This window comes from Sturnira hondurensis, unplaced genomic scaffold (assembly GCF_014824575.4).
Source record: "Sturnira hondurensis isolate 20B ecotype Veracruz unplaced genomic scaffold, ASM1482457v3 Scaffold0015509, whole genome shotgun sequence".
Lineage (NCBI taxonomy): Eukaryota > Metazoa > Chordata > Mammalia > Chiroptera > Phyllostomidae > Sturnira > Sturnira hondurensis.
In genome coordinates, this window is record NW_028088140.1 from 6,628,366 (window position 1) to 6,647,141 (window position 18,776).

Here is an 18,776-nt window from a genome sequence, read left to right on the forward strand (position 1 = left end):
ACCTGAATGGCTAATGAAATCACACTCTAACCTGGGTAAATAATTGCTCTTTCTATCTCTCTAGCTTAATAAAGATTCTTCTAATTATTTTCACATGCTATTGCATGTGGGCCTCCCAACAATGCTAACAGACAGGGCATGCGTATTACTGTGTCCATTTTATAGACTTCATCATTGACGTGCAGCCTGTAAGGGACAGAGCAGGGGCCAGAACTTGGACGTAGGGCTTCTAGTGAGGTTTCCTACCTGCAAGTGCGCCCCTGGGTTTGTAATTTAGGAAGTGATGAAGAAACTGAAAGTAAGTGTATGTATGCCAAATGGTAGCAGAATACAAAATTAGCTGCCCAAGAGGTATTTTATCAGTGTGTAAGAAGTTCATAGGCGCTCACTATTTGACTTGGCCCAATAAGGAAAAAGCAAAATGAGAGTCCTTTTCACATCCTGGGGCAAAAGACTTGACTCTTGCTGGGTTCCCAGTGCTTGAGCCCCCTTCTTGGGCACATTTCCTCCAGCTCTTCTCACAACAGCTGCAGCATGGCTGCGAACACCCTGCGTGAGCACCCTGAGTCCGGCCGGTTGTCACATGGCAGGGGCTGGGTCATGGTGTTCCTCAACCCTGGAGGGCACCATTCACATCCTAGAATACATGACTGGTGCCACCAGGAGTTGTGCAGTGCACCCTGAGGGTGGCTATTGTCGAGGAAAGATGGCATGAAGGAGGTCAAGCTGTTTCCCTCATGATGTGCTCACAACTGTGTATACTTACACACACTCACACACGTGCAGATGTATGCATGCATCCATGCACACTGCGCACGCACACTCCTTCTCAGTAGCCTCAGCTCCACTTTGGTATATCACGTCCAAGGCTCTATCTTTTTCAGCCTGAGCATCATTTGAGACAAGGTAGCTTTCTCTGCTCACTGAAAAAAGCTTCCCTCCCAGAGCAGGCTGAAGTGTAGGCGTGTCGCTCGGGTTAGACATGGCAGGCAGGAGAAGCAGAATGACAACTCTGAGGGAACCAAGAAAGCCCAAAGGGGAGACGAGGTGTAGAGTTAAGTCAAGATTGGATTTTGTCATGAAAGGCAGAACTAGCAAAAGCATCATTACAAGGCATTAACCTTGTTACACACAGACGAACAAGCAGAGGCTGGGACCCAGAAATAAATTACACGTAATAAACTAGACAGAATAGGCTGAAAGCAACATTAGCAGTTATGCTCTAAGGGGAAAAAAGGGTAAGATACAAAATAGGCCCCCCAAAAAAGAGTAAGAATAATCTCTGGACACAGGGGGCCAACTATACTATTTCTCCCCCTTTCTCCTGCTTGGCTCCCTAGGTTTTAATTGCACTTTTGTGCGGAGGTTTCTCTGGGGCCTGTTTTTCTTTTGTTTTCATTTGCTGAAACGAGCGTAGGAAAGCCATTCAGAGGCCTCCTTTTTCCATTCATGGGGACCTGTCCATTTCTGTGTGTTTCCAGCACAAAAGAATCCATTTCCATTCAGCCACAGCCGCCCTTAGGGCTTATGTGAGGTCCAAGCCCACTCTTCTCCTATTTTCTTCCAGGCTCACCATTGTAATTGGCTACACAGTCCTGACTCTGGCCAGCATCCTCAGGGGTGAGAGGAACAGGCACCTGCCCAGCTCTTGGTCCCTGACAGCTGAGGAGGAGCTAGAGTTACTGCCAGGTTCAACAAGCCGTGACTCTCATTTCTTATACTGTGTCTTGCTTTTTGGTTGCAGGTGACAGAAAACCTCATCAAGAGCAACTTAAACCATGACAGTGATTGTTGACTTAGTACAAGGTTTAAAGGTTGGAAGTCTGTGCTTAGTCACATCCTCAAGCACCGAGGGCTTTTTATTGTTTCCCTGCACCAATCTGAGCCTGTTGATTTTTATATTCTATCTTGACTGCCTTTGAAACAGTTGGGCCCCACACAACTGACTTCAAAGGGGGAGAGGTGAGGGAAGAGGGCCAATGGGCTCACCTTAAGAACCTCCTCTTATCAAGGAGGAAACTTATACCCAGAAAGCCCCTCAAGTGGGTTTCTTGTAAACGACTGGCTGGAACTGGGCCACACGGCCACCTCTGGCCCCCATAGGTAGGAGAGCAAGTATCTGGCAGTGGGGAGTGGGATGTTGTTTGGCTTGGCCCAATCATGGTTTGCCAGGCTTAGGCTTATTGCTCCCTGAACAAAATTATGATTCCTGTGGCAAAGAAGAAGGTGGGGGGACTGCCGTGGGGTGGCAGGAAGTCTTTGTGTTTTTAAATAAGGTAATGGTAGCAAACATGGATTGTGTGTTACTGTGGACCAGACCCTGTTCTGGGCCTCAGTGGGGCTTCTGTACTAACTCACTCAGGACTCATAGCAAGTCTGTGATGTAAATGCTGTTGCCCTCACTTCCACTGCACAGAGGATGAAACTGAGTCACAGAGAGGTTACATAATGTGCCCCAGTTTACTTAGCTAGAAAGCTATAGAGCCAGGATTCAAGCCCAGGAGGTCTGGCTCACTACCCTATACCTGCTCCTATTAGGTAAGATGGTACAATACTCCAAGTAGCACACAATAAGTACGTGCTACTGATAGTAATAGTACTAGCGAAAACTTACCAACGTGTCGTTATTGCGTGTATAATTATTATATCTTCTTTGTAACCACCCTACTAATCAGGCTTGATTAGCCTTATTCACACCTGAGAAAGCCTGCCTCCGACAGGGTTCAGTAAATCGCTGCAGGCCCCCAGTGGGTGAGAACCTAGCTCCAGCGCGAACCTAACTTCTCTGACCCCTAGTCCCAGGCATTTTGTTCTAAGCCACCAGCTCTCCAGGCTGGTACCATTGATTTAATGGCTGTACTACACTATTGACCCAACACTTCATTTTGAAAATTGCAACTATTGAAGAACAGTCAGAAGCCAGGGAAGGACAGTAAAAAGGCTCAGACAAAAATTTGGAAGCAATTTTCATCTTGTTCCCCTCCAGCCTGGAGCTGCGTCTGTGTTTGGAGCCGATCCTTCACAGACAGAATGTTTCATCCCACCTCAGCAAAGGCCACCTGTGGCCTCATGGTTCTTGGCTAATCAGAATAGCTACCGTTATTAAGCACCTTCTGTATACCAGGCATGGGAGTACACTGTTCCATTTTGTCCTTGTGGACGGGTCATCAACAGTCGGCAGCCATTCCTCATTCTGTGTCAAGAGATGGAGAGAATGGAGTTCCCTAGCCAAAGGCAGCAGTGTTAGATGGTGCCAGGTGCCCAGAGGGACAGGATGCTCAGTTCTCTGCGTTAGCCTGTCTGTGCTGCTCAGATATTTAATAAAGGTGATAGGTCCAGGTGGCCAATGTTAAGTTTGAACAATTCTGGTTTTATCTTAAAGCAAGATGTGGGGTGTGTGGATGTATCTAAAGGTCAGCGATTCTTCTTTTTCTGCTCATAGTCACAAGGCATCTAAATGGTGATCTGTTGTCCTCATTCATAGATTTTTTTTTCTTAACTTCAATTTTAACAGAACAGGAACTTACCTTCCCCAACTCCATGAAAAGTACCTTTTAACAGGAAAAAAACAACCCTCTAATGGGCTTTCAAACCATTTCCTTAGACTGAGTTTACTATAGGATATTTTATGCAAATCAGTCACTTTCTCCCCAGGTTATGACACCTTTTCCTTGAAAAGTGACCGTGGCATGGAGGGAATCCTTGCTAGCTTATCTCTCCTACCCATCGCAACTTTAACAAAGAAATGTAGGCGGCACTTTTAAAGGCTTCAGAAATCAATTTAGTCCTTGGACCCATTCAGTGTAGATGTTAATGAAACTTGGTGGGTTTAAAAATAATGAATATTTAATATGACGTAAATTGAAAGACATAAACACTGTTGGCAATAATATAATGAAGTTAATACGTCTTAGCTTCCCTCTGCTCCCCTCCTTCCTCCCAAAATGGGGTGATTTGGGGAGTTGCCGTGATGCTTCCTGAGTTTGCCAGCGCTCCCATTGGCTAAAATGCAGATGTGCCTTTGAAAACCTCCGAGCAGTTGGGACTGATCCTGGCCCATAAAGTGTGCTGTCACACTGCGTTCAGCGGCCACAGGGGGCAACGCCTCTTTCTAGCTCCGTATCTTCCAGAGATTTGTGTAACAAACACAGTCCTCTGTGGGTGAAGGCAGGAAGCCAAATAAAATACTCCATGCCTTTAAACAAGAAAGAAAAGGACATTTAGTCAACACCCTGTGTGCTCTGGGTTTCAAGGGGGGCTTTATTTGATGATTAGGAGCGAGCGAGTGACCTCCGTGTGGAAAGCCTCAGGCTGTTGAAATGCCGTTGGGGCCGGACTTGCGCTTTTCATTTCCTCTTCAAAAGCATCAGCACCAGGTCCAGCCCCTGTGCGAAGTTCCTCTTTAGTTCTGTGGCTCTGTGCTTCTCACCACCAATGACCATATCTTTCCCTTTAGACCCTCAGAATTGATTACCCTGGCTTTGGGCTTCCATTTGCACCCTTCTTGTAAATCCAGAATCACCCTTTCTGCCATCACACCCACTGGGATGCTCCGCCCCACACCTTGGGAGATGGCTTGTTTAACCACACAGAAGCCGATCCCTAGCTAAAACAAACTGCAACAGGATCCTGCAAAGAACCAAGTGTAAGACTGTCTCCCTCCCAACTCAGCAGTGGGCTCTCTTGGCGATAAAGTGGAACTCAGTTTCCTCTGTCGGCGGGGAGAGTGTTAAATGGATGGCTAGCTCACTGCTGGCAATCAATACATGTTAATACATAGTAAACAAATGGCCTTCCATGGGCTGGGCAAACATGGTGATTTTGCAGATAAAAAGGATAAAATGTTGTTTCTGAGGATCTTGTCTAAGAAAATATATTTAGGGCTCTGGTAGGAGCCTTCCCAGGTGGGCATAAGTGACATTTAATCATCACGAGAATTATTGTTGTTAAAAGTGATCTTTTTTTATTTGTGCATTCATGTGCATATGCAGAAAGACAGCCAGCAACTTGAAAAAGTCCAGCCGATCGCATCATCTACCTTGATCCATCCCGACCTGACGGCTGTTTATGGCACTGTGGTAATGAACAGAACTGTTTTATTCCTGGGGACTGGAGACGGCCAATTACTTAAGGTTGGTTTTCTGTGCTTCCTTCAATGTCGATTTTAATAGTGATCCAATTTTGTGCTTTGTAATTTTTTATTGCTTCTGGACTATGTACAATACCATACTGTTTATGAACTCCTCAGGGACCCCCGCCCCCAGAAATGGCTTGAAAGAAATTTCTCGAAATCTACATGTAATAATCTCCCTGGCTATGTAAGAAAGCACTAGCCTCCTTCTTTCCTGGTTGGTGCCAAGATATTTCTCTTTCCTTATTCACAAGTCGCCTGGGCAAGGTAAATGGGGGTCTGGCCCCTACCGCGTCCCTGACTTACCTCCCTGAGACATTTAACCTGTTGGTTCTGTCTCCTTTATAGTGAAAATGTACAAAGCACCTGATTTCCCACAACTTCAAAGAAATGAGAGATTATAGGGCTTGAACAGACAAAAACAAAAAAACAACAACAAAAAACCAGGCACTCCTTGACTCCAGCCCACTTACCACCCACAGAGGGAGTTTGGTTTTTGCCCTTTGTACCCCCACACACCACAGAGAGGGTAGAGACCTGGAATCCTTTGAGATTATTCCCCTCGACTTTTGNCCTGTTGGTTCTGTCTCCTTTATAGTGAAAATGTACAAAGCACCTGATTTCCCACAACTTCAAAGAAATGAGAGATTATAGGGCTTGAACAGACAAAAACAAAAAAACAACAACAAAAAACCAGGCACTCCTTGACTCCAGCCCACTTACCACCCACAGAGGGAGTTTGGTTTTCGCCCTTTGTACCCCCACACACCACAGAGAGGGTAGAGACCTGGAATCCTTTGAGATTCCCCTCGACTTTTGTCTCTCAGGACTATGTTTTCCTACTGATTGGATGCACCACTGGTCAGGTTGAGATATTTTATTCACACAAGGGAGGGGCCGTGGGAAGGAGGAGAAAATCAGAAATACCTAGTAACTTGCCTGAGATTATGTAGCGGTTATTTTCTCAATGCCTTCAGCATGCATTTAGTGAACACTTCCTGTGGCCTCCCCCATCACGTGTGGTTGGGCACTGCACTATTTCTGTCACCCAAGGGTGACATTCCCGTGTCTGTCTGTAGCCAGCCAACACACTGTCAGCTCAGATTCTAAACTGAACATTAGTGGATTTGTTTTCCCAATTGATCTCCCACTGATAACTAGCTGTGTGGTTTTAGGTGAATGGCCTAACTTCTCTGAGACCCCATTTCTGTGTCTGTAAGGCGAGATTGTGCTAGACAACCTGGAAACCCCCTTACTCGTCTGAAGGTCTCCAGTCCTGTCTTCCGCGCACCTCTCCCCCTCTAGCCAAACCCGAGCTCGCCCTGCTCCGACCTCGCCGTTGGGCAGCAAAGCTCCCACGCCTTTGCTCGTACTGCGCCCCTTCCCGAATCACTTTCTCTTGTTTCTCTGTTTTCCTGAAAGCTCTGTCTCTGTGCTTTGGCTTGGCTTAAACTGCACCTCATCTCTGAGGACTCCTCAGCCTGTAGTGATCATGTTTTTCCCTCCTCTCCTGAAATAGTCATTATCTGTATCATTTTCTTTTTTCGGCTCATTACAGATGACTTGCTTTCATGCCTAACCTTTCCCCTGTGTTTGTGTGGCCTTCTCAACTTGATTGGAAGTGTGTTGAAAAGGGGGCCATGAATTCCCACAGCCTAATACAGTGCCGAGTGCCTGGTAGGCATTTGATTTAATCTGTTTTCTTTGGAGGAAACCCAGTAACATATGGGAGGGAGTTTGTTTATATACACATTCTTTTAAAATATACATTGATCATCTTTCCTGTTGTGTTAGTTTAATTTCCCTGGGAAAGGTAAACACCCATCAGTCACTCTCCCCTGGTTGCTGGGCGCCATGCGGTGACAGCTGTAGCTGCACCGGGCCGGGCATGCTGATTGGACCCATTAACCTGGCAGAAGAAGTTCCCATCAATCCAGCCGGGCCTCCTCTCCAATTATCTCTTCAGATTTGGGATATTTTTGATGAGTGTTTTGACAAGAACACTGTTTCTCCAACACTGAGCCAACCAAACCGTTACATGGGAAATTGAAGGTGAAGGAACGAACACTTGACTACAGATAGCTCCCCAGGGGGAGGCCCGGTTTGCCCCTCCTGGTTTTCGGACCCACTGGTCTGTGTGAGGCTGCCCGGTGTTTAGAGATGTTTTGGCACCAGAGAGGTCCAGCTACGCTGCAGCTCCAAGCTGCTGAGGAAGAGGTGGTCGACTGAAGTCTCACTTTCCTCAGCAGTGGGAAGGGGTACCCCTTCAGAAGCCACACCGGTGGCCTTGTTTGACTAACAGGGTGGGCTGATTTTCTGTTTGTTTTGTGACTGTTAACATTTATTACAGTAATTTCTACGTGCCACTCATTCTGCGCGTTCTAGCTCACGGGTGGCAAACACAAGTCCCGTGGGCTGAATCCAGCCCTTTACCTTGTTTTATCCAGCTTGAGCCATGAGCTCCTTGTCCCTAGTTAAGGAATAGTTACATTTACACAGTCCTAAAATTACATTCAGCCCTTTGAAGGCAACCGTGAGGCTGATGTGGCCCCCCCCCCCCATGAAAATGACTGTGACACCTTGTATCTAGCTAATTCAGTCCTCTCCAGAACTCTGTGAAGTAGATACACTGTTCGCATTTTACAGATGAGGGAACCGAAGCCCAAGAAACTGGGTGATGTGCCCAAGGTCACACAGTGGCAGAGCAGGGATATGAACCTGGAGCTACTTCAGAGACCGCTCTACACTCCTTCGTGACTTTGTAACCTCTGTCTGGCTAGGGTGACTGCTCCCTGAGGGCTCTCTGGTGGGGAGTGGGAAGCATGTTGATATTGGGGTTGAAGGTGGGGGGTTGATGGTGGGTGACCCGTGGTCCTGGGGTGAGTCCTGGGATTTTTCTTTTAGAGGCTCAGAGAGAAATCACAGCTTGAAAAGATAGACCGTTGGAGTGGCATGATGCCTGTCTGGCATGATAACCTCCTAGGAAGGAAGCCCCTTGCTTCCCTCAGGAGGAAGTTATCAGGGACAAGGTAGCTTTGAGCTGACTTAGCCTCTCCAAGGCTCTCTAGAGCAGCCCAGTCATTCCCAAGACTCCCCAGGTAGCTGTGTGCAGATTCCTGGATGCATTGCCCAGGACTCCCCAGAGTCCTGGAGACTCGGGACTGAGAAGAGATGATTCAGAAGACACAAATAGTCCCCAAATCCCTTTATTCAAACACTTCAAGCTTCCCTGCCTTGCCAGACTTGTCACCAGACTGTTAGAAAAGCCAAGCATTGACAGACACAGGCTTGGCTCCTCACGCCCTAGAGTGGAGGTACTAATGAGCAGGGAAAAACAAAACCCAACTCAAGACAGATCAGCCTCATGCTTCCCTGGGATCAAGAGTTGATGGCATTTTGACAGATGCCAGGCACTGTGGTGTATGGCTGGTTGGATGAGAGACAGGGAATAGCAGTTGGGGGCCAATTGCTGTTTTTTACCAGCACACAAGAAACCCTGGCCTTTTAAATCTCTGAGAACCTTGTAGACTTTTCACATAATACAGTGCATTTTAAATATCATGTTATTTAAGTGCTTTTTAAAAAAATTGTAAAAGTGATATAGGCTCACCCCAGCCAGTATGGCTCACTTGTTGGAGCATCCTCTGATATGTCACGAGGCTGTGGGTTCGATCCTTAGTCCGGGGTGTGTACAGGAGGCGACCGATCGGTGCTTCTCTCTCACATCTCTCTGTCTCTGCCTTCCTCATTCTCTAAAATCAGTAAACATACGTTAAAAAAATTTAAGTGATATGTGCTCCTAGAAAAAACAGCAAAGTGGAGCAGGGGCTGAGGGGAAGCACAGGAGAAACGCGTCTGCTGTGTCAGAGGGACCGCTGCTGTCAGTAGTCTGGGGGTTCATTTTGTTTCCTTGTTTTACATATTTGAGGTCAGACTCTATCCTTTTTTTCCCTTTGGTTAATGGGAGAAATGCAATATTAAAATGTTATGGCAAGCCTCTTATAAACAATATTTTTAAATAGCTGTATCATATTTTGTTATATGGAAACATTATTTTGAGCTTAAGCCGAGAGAGTGCATCACTTTAAAAGTATCTTTGAAGACTTGCACTTTTTCCAAGTAATCCAGCACTACTTCCAAAGGTAAGATTTTACTCATGATAAGTGGAAAAACAAGACTTAGCAGTGTGCTAATACTTTTCCTGTCCCCTGTCCTGTCTTTATTCCTAAGTCCCTTCGTAAGATTTTAGAAAAAAATGAAAGGACTTTAGAACCGAAAGGGTCCTTTGAGAGGCTCTAACCTGCCCCCTTATTTTATCAGTGTTCTGTCCCGATGGTTATAAGACAGGTTATATTCAGTCACCACCCCGCTCTGTTATTTCCTCATTTTACTTCCTTTCTGAACAGGATTGCATTCTCTAATTTTTCAGTTGTCAGCGTCTCCACTGAGATCAGCTCAGAAAGCATGGTCACACTGAACTCAGCTTTTGGGGGATTTATGTCATACCTGCTGTGAGGCCAGGACACCGATAAGCATACACAGTTTCATAAACACATGCTGGCTCCTTTTCCAGCTTGTAGCACAGCCTATCACGTGGTTTGGATTCTTTGAGCCAATGCACATAAAAAATTATCCTTATTTCAAGGGCAGACTCGGGTATTTTGAGCTTTTCCAGGTGGTAAGATAATAACATAATATGCATGAAATGTGAAATTTGCAACTTTACCCATGCCTGTTAACCTTTCTTGTGAGCACGAGATAACAAGGCAGCGGGCGGGGAATGACAATAGCTGACGTTTCTGAGTGCTGACTATGTGCCTAGGGTTAGAACCAGAGTCTGCACGGGTTAGCTTGTCTAGTCTCGAGAGTCAATCTTATTACCACACCAGCTTTATAAATGGAGAAAACCTGAGGCTCAGAGAAGTTTGGTAGCTTGCTCAAGGTGATGTGAAGTGAAGCAGGCGCTCCCCAAACTACACTGCTGATAAAAATGTAGTCTGCAGAGCTTGGTGGAGTTGGTGGGGCTGGGTTTTATTTTTCATTTCATTTCTAATATTGCAGTAGCTAGGTCAGTACCAAGATTCCACTATTTGGGGTTTCTTGAGAAGGAGCTATGGCCTCTGTGGTTTGGGTTTGTTCCGCTTTCTGTGTTAGAAGAAGAAAGAGCCCTTTTCTCTCTGGGCTGCGTGTCCCGTGGCTCGTGGGAGCCCTGATGATCCGGCAGGGGTTGGCACAAATAAGGCGCCCTTTTATTTTTAATAAAGATTTTATTTACTTACTTTTAGAGAGGGGAAGGGAGGAAGGGAGAGAGGGAAAGAAATAGCAATTCGTGGTTGCCTTTTGCGCACTCCCCACTGGGAGACCTGGCCCTCAACCCAGGCATGTGCCCTGACTGGGAATCGAACCTGTGACCCTCTGGTTCACAGCCTGTGCTCAATCCACTGAGCTACACCAGCCAGGAATAGGGCCCCTTTTTATCACATAAAAATCTTTTATTATGAAATTATAAGCATGTAACTCTGTAACATAACAGTATCCCACTCGAGCACACCAGATGACATTTTAGGTGAAACGTTCAAACTGCTGTCCATCTCGTGCAAGGCATTCATGTGCCCTACCTGAGGAGTGGCGCTACTTGTGCCACACCCTGTACTTGGGGCGCCTGTTTTTCCTCAGTAGACGGCTTGAGAGCAAAAGTAGGAAATCTGCCTTTGAGTTGGTTCTGGGAGTAGCACCAGTGATGGGAAGCTAGTGCTGGGTTTCTTCAACACCCCTAGTACTGAGGTAGGGTTCAGGGTGCAGGAAGCCATATCATGCCCTTTCCCCTATCCAGCAGCAAAGCCCCGCTGGCCTCAAAACCTCACTCCCCCCAATGGATTGCAGTTATCCAAACGATGGAGTGGAATTCAACCCAGTTCTAGAAAGACCTTCCTGCATTCTCACTGTAGACAAACTATGTAACACCTGGGGAGCCCTCCTGGACTCTGGTTTTTAAAGTTTCAAGTGAACTACGAGAAAACAACAACAACAAAATCTTTTATTTATTTTATTTTTTAATAAAAACGTTTACAGGACAAGCTCAAGATACATATATTCCCACAGAATGTTCACATAAGAAAAAGGAGACCATGGGGAAACCTGAGCAGGACCTGGGGCTAGAAGTGGGTGACTGAGCTAAGGCAATGGGCCAAGAAGTGTGAAAACTCGGAAATGGGCCCCCCCAGTTGGCTATTTGGAACGTCTCACGAAGCTATTTCAAGTTCAGCCTCGCGTCATTCATTTCGGTCTGTGAGTTTGGGGGGCTCCCCAGTTCAGAGCTCCTACTCCCTCATAATCCACGATCTGGAGCTTGTGATTCAGGCTGTGCGCTTCTCTTACACGTTATAATAATGATAGAAGGACAATGGACTGGAAGCAAGAGAGGAATTTGCCTAATCTTTGCATTTCATCTTTGTTATGCCTAACTCCAGAAGCACATTAAATGCTTTTGGAAAATTACCTGGCTTCTGTGTGTGTGCGTTTATGAGGGAAAATGAGAAGATTGGTCCATTTGTCCTTCAACTGGTTAGCCCTGCAGGGTGAGGCCTAAGGACAGAAAGTCATCGTAGTTGAACTTTTGGAATCCCATGACTTTTCTGTCTCATGGTAATATTAAGGAAGACAAACAATGGTCTCTGTTTAATTCCTCCCTGCTCATTTTCCTCACTGCGCTGTCCCTCCTGACAGCGGTGTTAAACTGTAATGCAACTGACTGTGTGGTGTGGAAGTCTCACACACCATGTATTTCAGGTCTATAGTTGTTGGTTTTTGTTTGTTTGTTTTTTGTATGCAGCAAAAATCCCAAGACTAGTCAATGACGCTTTAGGAAGATGTCAACAGAAACAATATGTTGACATAAACTGAAATTCTTCATCAGAAAAAATAAGTTTTCCAGGCAGATTCCAGCTGGAAAAATATGAAAACCCTTACAAAATCTTGAATGCTAATAGAGAATTTTCTTCTTGAATAAATAGTTATTGGGCACCTTTTATGTGCCAGGCACTGTCTGGGTGCTGGGGATATACAAAAGTGAATGAAACAGGCAATATCCTTGCTCCTGTGATTGGAAGAAAAAGACAGAAAATGAGCAAATGGATTAATCAATAACAGTCATTTCAGATGGTGGTAAGTGCTGTGAAGAAAACAGAGGGATGGTTGGAGGGTGACAGTGGGGTACAATAGAAGCTTCTCTTTTCAGGAGAGGTGACATTTGAGACTTGAAGGTTGAAGGGGTATATCAGAGCATGCATGGCTCAGGCTGACTTCAAATAAGATCTGTAGGAAGGGCATACCCTGGAAATGATGGGTAAAATTCCATATCACACCCAAGGAGTATGTGTGTGTGAGCAGGATGAGGTTTCTCTCATGCAAAATTCAGCCCATTTTCAGTTTCTGTGACCCACCATTACTTCCTGCTACACTTCACTGATCACGTTCTTTCCAAGGCCGTGCAGCTGAATGGAGCGAAGGGAGGAGCACTCCCCTGGCTCCAGTCTTACTGGCTTGCTTTTCTGGGTCGATGTTGACATGCATTTTGTGGTTGGAAGATCCAAGTGTCCCCTGGGGCCCCTGGTCTGGGCTGTGGGGATGGGGACGGGTGAGGTGGAGGTGCTATTAATAGAAACCTGAAGGAGGAAGACAGTCATCTCTTTCCTGTTCCGTAGTCGTCTCAGAAAGTTGAGGACCACAGAAGCAGAGACCTCAGCACCCTGTGTAGCATGTTTGGGTCCCTTGTGATGAAAATGAAAACTTGCTGCGCTGTCCTCAGGGTTCTGGAGACAGTTCTTTGTGTGATCTAGCAAAACAAAAAATAATTCAGCCAAACACTTCCTCAAACACTTTTTACGTTTCAATTGTGCGTATTTATTTTTTGAGCTAATATATTGATATTGCTCAAAGTGCAAAAGAACCAAAAGAATATACATTGAAAGTCAAATGTTTCTTCCCTCTGTGATACTGGTTTCTTGGGTATCTTTCCAAAGATATTTTATGTATGTCTGCAAGCAAAAGGAGGAAGATACTTTTTCCTCTTTTATTAACTATATAAAACATATCTGTATATATGGTACCTGCATATGTACATAAAATATTTGTGCATGCAAATATATACATATTTAATGTAACATGTTAAACATAAAGAGCTTTCTAATTCTTTTTATGGCTGACTGGAATTCAGTTGTTTGTGCTACAGTTTACTTGTTTGCTGTGGCTGGACAATGAGGCCGTTTCGATCCTCTGTATATAAACACATAGTGAATGACCATGCACACATATGATTTCACACCACTCAGCCTAAGGGTGTATGTATTATAATTTTGGTAGATAATGCCCCATTACCTTCCAGAGGTAACACCTCACTCCCACTTCAGCGAAACATAACAGTTTAACCCCAGCATCTATGGTTATCGGGACAAGTTTCAGTGTAGGCCACTGAAATAGTTTGTTCAGGAGACTGGGTGGTAAACTCTGGCGTACAGTGGACTTTGGTCATTTTTTCTAATGCAAGAAGGAAAGACTTCCCATAATTCAGTGTTCTAGAGAGAATGCTGATGCCTTGTCTCCAGAGTAAATCAAAGTTGCCCCAAACTAGATCTTTCTAGCTTCTGCCCATCTCTATCAATCATGCTCCAAGACTAACATAAGCCCCAATAACAGCTACAGGGCAGCTGTTTACTCATTGAAAATGGGCAAGGAGGCTTTGGGTATTTTTAACTTTATTTTTATTGCTGACACCATTATTGTGCCCCCGTTTCCCCCCCCGCCCCCCCGTTGCCCACCTCCAGCCAGCCCTGCCCCCTTCCCTCTGGCCGTCCCCACTGCTCCCTGTGTCTGTGTGCCTCTGATCCCTCCCCCTTCCTTCATCCAGTGCTTCTCCCCCACCCCTGGGACAACTGTCAGTCTCTTTCATGCATCCATGCCTCTTCTCTGTTTTGCTTGCCAGTTTGGTTTGCTCATTAGATTCCACATGTAAGGTGGTGGTTTATACATTTTTTATCAAGGTGTGGTTGACGTGCAACATTATATTATTTCAGATGTACTGTGCAGTGATCTGGAATCTATGTGTGCCATGGCCTGGTCACCAGCACAAGTTCTGGTTAATGTCAGTCACCACACCTAAGTTACGCATTTTTTCCCCATCGTCAGAACTTTAAGATTCACTCATTAAGCAGCTTGAGACTATACAATACAGGATGTATTTGTTACTAACTATAGTCAACATACTATAAATTATATTTTTATTGGCTTTTTATCTTAAAGCAAATTCCAGATACTATGTTATTTCACCCCCTCATATCTTTATGCATCTCTAAAAAACCAATCATTTTCTTAAATAACCATGTTATTATTCCAACTAACAAAATTATTAGTAATTATTTAGCCTTATCTAATACTGAGTCCATGTAACTAAAATATCCTGATTAGCTCAAAAATGCCTTTTAAAATTGTTCTCGTTCAAATTGGCATCCAAACAAGGTTCTCAAAATCACATTTGGTCACTCTATTTCTCTCATTCGGGAGCGGCCTCCTCCCTGCACGGCCACTGGATTCGGGAAGAAGTCCCTCCTGTTATCCCCACCACTGACTGGACGAGGAAGCAGAGCCTGGTGCCTGTGAATGTGTCCATGGTGGCACTGCGAGTTCACTTTCTTGTGATATCATTTAGCTTGTTCTTCTATTTCCGGGTTGTCAAACTCATTTCACTGGGGGCCACGTCAGCCTTGCAGTTGCCTTCAAAGGGCCCAGTGTAATTTTAGGACTGTGTAAATGTAACTGCTCCTTAACTAGGGGGAAGGAGCTCAGTGCTGCCGCCTGGTAGAAACCAGGTGCCGGGCGGATAAAACGTGGCCCGCGGGCCTTGTGTTTGCCACCTGTGCTCTATTCCTTCTGATACTAAGTGAAAGTTAGCGGTGTAGGCTTAGTTAGTATTCTGGGCGAGAACACTTCCTAGGTGGTTCTGCCAAATGGCGCTTTTAGATGTGACAAAGGAAATCTGTGCAGCAGCCTTTCTTCTCTTAAGTCTCACTTGAGAATATTTCTATCAGTCTTTTTTAAATTGGCTCCTGTTTCTTCTCTGTGCAAGCACTTTCCTGGACTGGATCAACTCTTTGAATCTGAGCTTATAAAGAATATGAATTTGCTGATGTCAGAAACATCCAAATCTGTAGAGAATTTTTATGAACTTATTTGAGCTAAACTGACAACAATTACCAGGAAGCAAAATCTCAACAAATTGAAAAAATGCTCAAGAGAATGATAGTTTTGCAGCTTATTTTATACCTTAGAATTAAAGGAGGAGGTATAGAGGCATTGTGTGAACTCCATTGGCAGTAGATTAAGAGGGCGGGGAAAGCAAAGCAGGGAAATCTCTGGGTTGGATAAAAAGTAAAACAGAGAGAAACACTTTTTTTGCATTGGTGGGTACAAGACAGTTGATAATGAACACTCACAGCACACAGAGGTATTTGCAGAACAAGATGACAATGGGGGGTTCTGTGGTCTCCTGCTCTGGTGCCTGACGTTGGCTCTAATGGGTCTAAAAAAGGAAAATATTCTGTCACCAAAGGTATGTGAATCTTAGATCCAAAAAGACACTGGACAGGCTCACTTAAGGTAAAGATTGACCTTTGTCAAGAAAGCTACAGGCCTAGGACGTGACTGCCTGCCATAACCCACTTCTAGTTAGGAAGCTTTAATTTCAGACCATCCTACATGCATGCTTCAGGTCTCTGAGTTTGCAGGCCCCACCATGGTAGCCCCCCGCCCCCCCAGCTTGTCAGGTTGAATATGGCCCTTTTTGTCCACACTTCCCTCTTTTTGGCCATAAATCAGTCTGAAGGATGCAGTAATAACAAACCTCTTGGTTCGGTAATGTGGTCCCACAGAGCTAGGAAGGCTCATTTCCAGGAAGTCTTAGTATCATCCCTTGTCTTGCTGGAAGACAGGCCACTGGGGATGGGATGAAACCCTCACCTTAAAAGTCAAGGCCAAATTTTTCTCAAAAGAGAAAGGGATGGCTTACAGCTAACCTGTAAGCTCTCATGATTGAAGTTTGGTTGTCTGCCTCCCTTTTCCATGTTTTACCTCTAGTATAACATTTCCTTACAGTTGGCAGACACACTGTACAACGCTTCAGTTTTCACAGTCTATGCAGTTGGTTCCCATTTACTATGGCCCATCTACTTCGTATTGGAAGCACTCAAGTGCCCTTCGTTATTAATCTGATTCCCACTAGTTGTGCAATTGGGACTTGTAACCTTAAGGTTTAATTGGGACAAAGGCTGTAAGAACATACTAGGGTAAATTACAACTGCCATCTGAATTTCCAGAGGCCAGGAGGACAGCAAGAGTTTCATAAGCAAATTTCATGTGCCTTACCAGTAGTTATAGAGGGCCATTTTTTAAACTAACCACCTCAGCTTCCATCTGAATCAATACACTCAGTAGTTTTTGTTCGGATAGCAGGTAAGTATGTACCCATAATTAGGCTCTAGCACTTATACATAAAATTCCTTTCTCAATTCTCCTTTTCCAGTGAGTTCCTGTAACTTCTCTTGTCTTTCTTAGTTTTCTCTTTTTACTCATTCAGAAATAACTAACTTACTAGGACGAACTACATCCTTTTAACTTCTCTCAAAAACACATGCATCCCTTTCCTTTCTTCTACAATAACATTCCTTCTGAATTTCTTTTTTTTTAATTTAAAGATTTTTATTTATTTATACTTTTTTTCGAGAGGGGAAGGGAGGGAGAAAAAGAGGGAGAGACACATCAATGTGTGGTTGCCTCTCACGCACCCCCTACTGGGGACCTGGCCCACAACCCAGGCATGTGCCCGGACTGGGAATTGAACCAGCAACCCTTTGGTTTGCAGGCAGCACTCAATCCACTGAGCTACACCAGCTAGGGCCATTCCTTCTAAATTTCTAAAGAGAAACCATAAGAGTATTATTGATAATACAGAAGTTATCTTATACACCTCTAGGAATTAACAGTTTGGCTGTATACATAAAGTTTGAGAAAAGCCCAAAGAACAAGTACAATTATTATTATGACTAATATTATTAGCAGACAGGTAAAGACAATCAAACCAATGGTTTTTCAAGTTCAACACCAGTGTGAGGGTATACAGGCTTGTCAACATCTTGGGATCTATCTCTGATGTCAGCAGCTTCTCATTTCTGAGGAGTCCTTGATCTTCACTCCAGGTGGAGGCAAGTGTCAGAGATGGGGTGGATGTCCATTTGTGGTTAAGCACTTTTTTGTTTTTGATGAGAAATGTGAATACTTGAGTTAACACCTTTAAGTTTAGCTGCATATAGATTAGTGAGTAATACCTGATAAGGTCCCTTCCAACAAAGCTGGAAAGTGTCTTTAATTGATGTCTTTTTCCATGGGACAAAATCCCCTGGTTGTAAATCATAGCCTTTGAAGTCTTCGTCTCCTGGGAGTACACTGTGAATCAGTGACTAATTTATCAGTTTTTAAAAGCTGGTTAATACCTCCTTGATAACGATGCAGAATGTCTCCTTTTAGTAAGGCTAGTTCATATGTCCCTTCACTTAGATGCATAGAGTGACCAGTAACTAATGGCCATGTTTGCCAATGGGAGGAGATCTCAGATTGAGGAGCACTATAGGGAGCGCTTTGACCAAGGGGGACTAAAAGCGTCTGAAAATTTAGCTAGTTGAGTTTTAATTGTACCATTTGTATGTTCTGCCATTCCAGAGGACTAGGATTAGTAAACACAATGAAAGTGGCCCAGAATAGGCCAGATATTACAAATGGATTGCATTATATGCCCAGTGAAATGAGTCTCTCAGTCACTGTAACTCAGAGGAAATTCCCTAATTAGGAATTATTTTTCCAGTAATAATTTACCTACCATTAAGGCTGTTACTCTCTTGCAAGGGAATGTTTCAACCCAGTGAGAAAACATACGAATTGTAACTCGCACATATTCATATCCTTGAGATGGTGGCATTTGCACAAAGTCCAATTGCCACACTTCAAGTGGACCCAAAGGGAACAGGAAATGCTCCTGGGACCTGTGGAGTGATTTTGCAGGGTTAGATTTTGGACAGATAGAACACCTGCTGTACACTTTATGAGTTACAGTAGAACAAGGCTTCCAGCGGGCGAGTTCCCTCCATGGAGTCATCTTTGCAGGACCCCAGTGTGCCGGCTCCTGCGCATGTGGAAGTATATGTAATTAACCCTCTGTCACAGGCTAGACTGAACTCCGATTGGGTCCAAACCATATCTATTTGTCTGAGTCAAAGGTTCCCCCCTTTCTGTTACCCTATCTTCTTTTCTCCCTCTGCAGTTGTCTGTCGGAACGATAAAAGACAGTCTTTTATCAATATAATAGAAAGAAGAAGCATCCTTAGGTCTGAGTCTGGATGATTTGGGTCCTTATTGCTGCTTGTCTAGCTGCAGCATCAGCTAAATTATTTCCTTTTGCTTCCATGGTGGCAGCGTTAGAATGTCCTGGAACTTTGATAATTGCCAATTGTTTTGGTTGCTGTGTGGCATCCAATAATTCTGCAACCTGTTTTCTATTCTTCATGGGTTGCCCTGCAGAAGCTAAGAAGCCTCGCTGCCTCCA

The 18,776-nt window shown here is 44.6% G+C and overlaps 1 protein-coding gene across 1 annotated transcript in view; it reads left to right on the top strand.

Annotated features, from left to right (window-relative positions):
• Positions 1 to 18,776, top strand: part of PLXNC1 (plexin C1) — a 151,913-nt gene that overhangs the window by 17,358 nt on the left and 115,779 nt on the right. Inside the window, exon 2 of the mRNA XM_037064685.1 lies at positions 4,992 to 5,132. Coding sequence (XP_036920580.1) covers positions 4,992 to 5,132 — 141 coding nt within the window. The remainder of the gene's footprint in view (positions 1 to 4,991; positions 5,133 to 18,776) is intronic.